Source organism: Cicer arietinum, chromosome 6, assembly GCF_000331145.2.
Source record: "Cicer arietinum cultivar CDC Frontier isolate Library 1 chromosome 6, Cicar.CDCFrontier_v2.0, whole genome shotgun sequence".
Taxonomy (NCBI): domain Eukaryota; kingdom Viridiplantae; phylum Streptophyta; class Magnoliopsida; order Fabales; family Fabaceae; genus Cicer; species Cicer arietinum.
In genome coordinates, this window is record NC_021165.2 from 38,914,090 (window position 1) to 38,916,691 (window position 2,602).

Sequence of the window (2,602 nt, forward strand, 5' to 3'; positions counted from 1 at the left end):
GGTCAAATAAAATATAATAGTTTATGGCTAAAGAGCATAATGGTTATCAAAAATAGTTAACAAGTGGTATCAGAGCCTACCATGTTTAATTCATGATGAAATTCGGTTATTGTCTTTATTTTAGGATTCAATTTGGGAATTTTGACATGATTGAAATCTTAGGGTTTGAAATTTGGGAATTTGGATTTTCAAATTGCAAAATTATCATCCATGTTTATAATTCTAGATTTATTTATTTTTTTTTGCTTGAATTGTTATTGTCCACGTACGGAAGGGACAAAAACATGTCCTAAATCAAATCTCGTTTTCGTGTGAATGCTTTACTATGTCTTTTTCCTTCGACAAGCCACCTTAATGAATTTAATTAAGGTTAAACCATATGGTAATAACCAAGACTCATTGTAATTCAACAAGTCCTATTAAAAGTAACAGTCAGACCTATGACTTATGCAAATAATGGAATCAAATATGTAAATGGAACAAGTGGGTGAAGGCATAGTTGAGAAAGCTCTAAACAGCTTAGGAAAAGATTTCGATTTGACATCAGATTGCAGGCTCAAAATCTGTAAAGGTAAAAAAAAAATAAAAATTTATATCCAAATAAAACAATATTAACCTTATAAATATTGTTTTATTTGGATATAATAAATATATGTTCAAGTCAAGTTTGACATTTTTTGAATGAGTTAATTGAAACTTGACGTCGCCAAAGTGACCTCTCTTGTCTAAATTGCTCGTGAAGAGTGTCAAATGGCTGTGTATATGTTTATTCATGCGGGTACTGACCGACCCAAAGGAAGGTTAATATTTGGCAGAATTACTTAGTACACATGCGATGATAAATGTGTGACAATTATTTGGTATACATGTGAGCAGTAAATCGGCCCAAAGGAAGGTTTATTGTTTGACATGTCTTATTGTCAATATTTGATCGTTGCAACAAGAGTACTACTAGCAGTTGGTGTTACTGTCCAAAGACTTGACATCAATGGTGCACTGGGTATCTTGAGATGGGTTAAATTCCATGATTTGAACACATGTATTTATTTATTTATTGATTTATTTTGTTATAATGTGAGTTTCTAAGTTTCGTTCTTTATTTAATTCACAGCATCAGTTGCTTCCATATTTGCAAATTTGAGTTCTATTCCCGTCCTTAATGGGACAAATTTTAAGGAATGGAAAGAGAACATTTTGATTGTTCTTGGTTGCATGGATCTAGACCTTGCATTAAGAATTGATCGACCCTCTACTCCTAAGGACTCTAGTTCTTCTGAAGAAAAATTAGAGTATGAGAAATGAGATCGCTCAAATCGCATAAGTCTTATGATCATAAAGCGTGGCATTCCTAAGGTCTTTAGAGGTGTTGTCTCGGATGAGATAGTTACAGCTAAAAATTTCCTTGCTGAGATGGAAAAACGCTTTGTAAAAAGTGATAAGGCTGAAACAAGTTCTTTGCTTCAGAATTTAATTTCCATGAAGTATCAAGGCAAGGGAAATATAAGAGAGCACATTATGATGATGTCCAACATTGCTTCTAAGCTTAAAGGACTAAAGCTTGAGTTGTCAGATGACTTACTCATTCATTTAGTATTGTTGTCTCTTCCTTCGCAATTCAGTCAGTTTAAGGTGACTTATAATTGTCAAAAGGAGAAATGGACTCTTAATGAGCTCATTTCATTATGTGTGCAAGAAGAGGACAGGCTGAAGCAAGATAGGACTGAAAGTGCTCACTTTACTAGCATCTCTAGAGACAAGGGCAAAAGGAAAAGAATTGAGGAGCCCAAGAACAAAGCTGCTGCTAAGGGTCCAGAACAAAAGAAGCAGACTAAGGATAACAACTGCTTCTTCTGCAGGAGTTCTGGACACGTGAAGAAGGATTGTGCCAAATATCACGCTTGGCGTGTTAAGAAAGGTATGATTCTGTCTTTGGTCTGTTCTGAGGTTAATTTAGCTTCAGTACCTAGAAACACTTGGTGGTTAGACTCTGGTGCAACTACTAACATCAGTGTTTCAATGCAGGGTTGCCTGAACTTCCGAAAGCCTAGTGATACTGAAAGATGGATCTATGTAGGAGATGGGAAGAAGGTAGAAGTTGAAGCCATAGGAAAATTTAGATTATTATTAAGTTCCGGTCATTATTTGGATTTAAAAGACACTTTTGTTGTACCGTCATTTAGACGGAATTTGATCTCTATTTCTTATTTGGACAAATCAGGATATTATTGTTCATTCGGGAATAAAGAATTTACTTTGTCTTTAAATTCGAATGTTGTTGGAACCGGTTTACTTTCTGGTTATGATAATCTTTATTTGTTGGAAACTGTGGCTAACTATAATGAAACCTTGAATGTGGAATCACGTGGTACTAAGCGGAAAATTGACAATTTCAATTCAGGGGTGCTTTGGCACAAGCGTCTAGGTCACATCTCTAAAAATAGAGTTGAACGACTTGTGTCAGATGGAATTTTAGATTCCATTGACTTCACAGACTTTAACGTTTGTGTAGCATGCATTAAAGGAAAACAGACTAAAGATAAGAAATTAGGCGCATATAGAGCTACAGACGTCTTAGAATTGATACATACGGACATCTGTGGGC

General features: G+C 34.9%; 1 protein-coding gene across 1 annotated transcript; it reads left to right on the forward strand.

Annotated features, from left to right (window-relative positions):
* The first annotated feature begins 1,399 nt into the window (after positions 1-1,399).
* Positions 1,400-2,239, forward strand: LOC140920627 (uncharacterized). The gene is made up of 2 exons (XM_073369413.1): positions 1,400-1,915; positions 2,023-2,239. Exons 1-2 carry the CDS (start codon positions 1,411-1,413, stop codon positions 2,046-2,048), a joined length of 531 nt encoding a protein of 176 aa, XP_073225514.1. The 5' UTR covers positions 1,400-1,410; the 3' UTR covers positions 2,049-2,239.
* The last annotated feature ends 363 nt before the right edge of the window (positions 2,240-2,602 follow it).

Coding starts and splice junctions, on each gene's coding strand:
- LOC140920627 (XM_073369413.1), top strand. CDS start 1,411: ATGGAAAAACGCTTTGTAAAAAGTGATAAGGCTGAAACAAGTTCTTTG. Junction 1,916..2,022: donor CGCTTGGCGTGTTAAGAAAG/GTATGATTCTGT, acceptor GTTTCAATGCAG/GGTTGCCTGAACTTCCGAAA.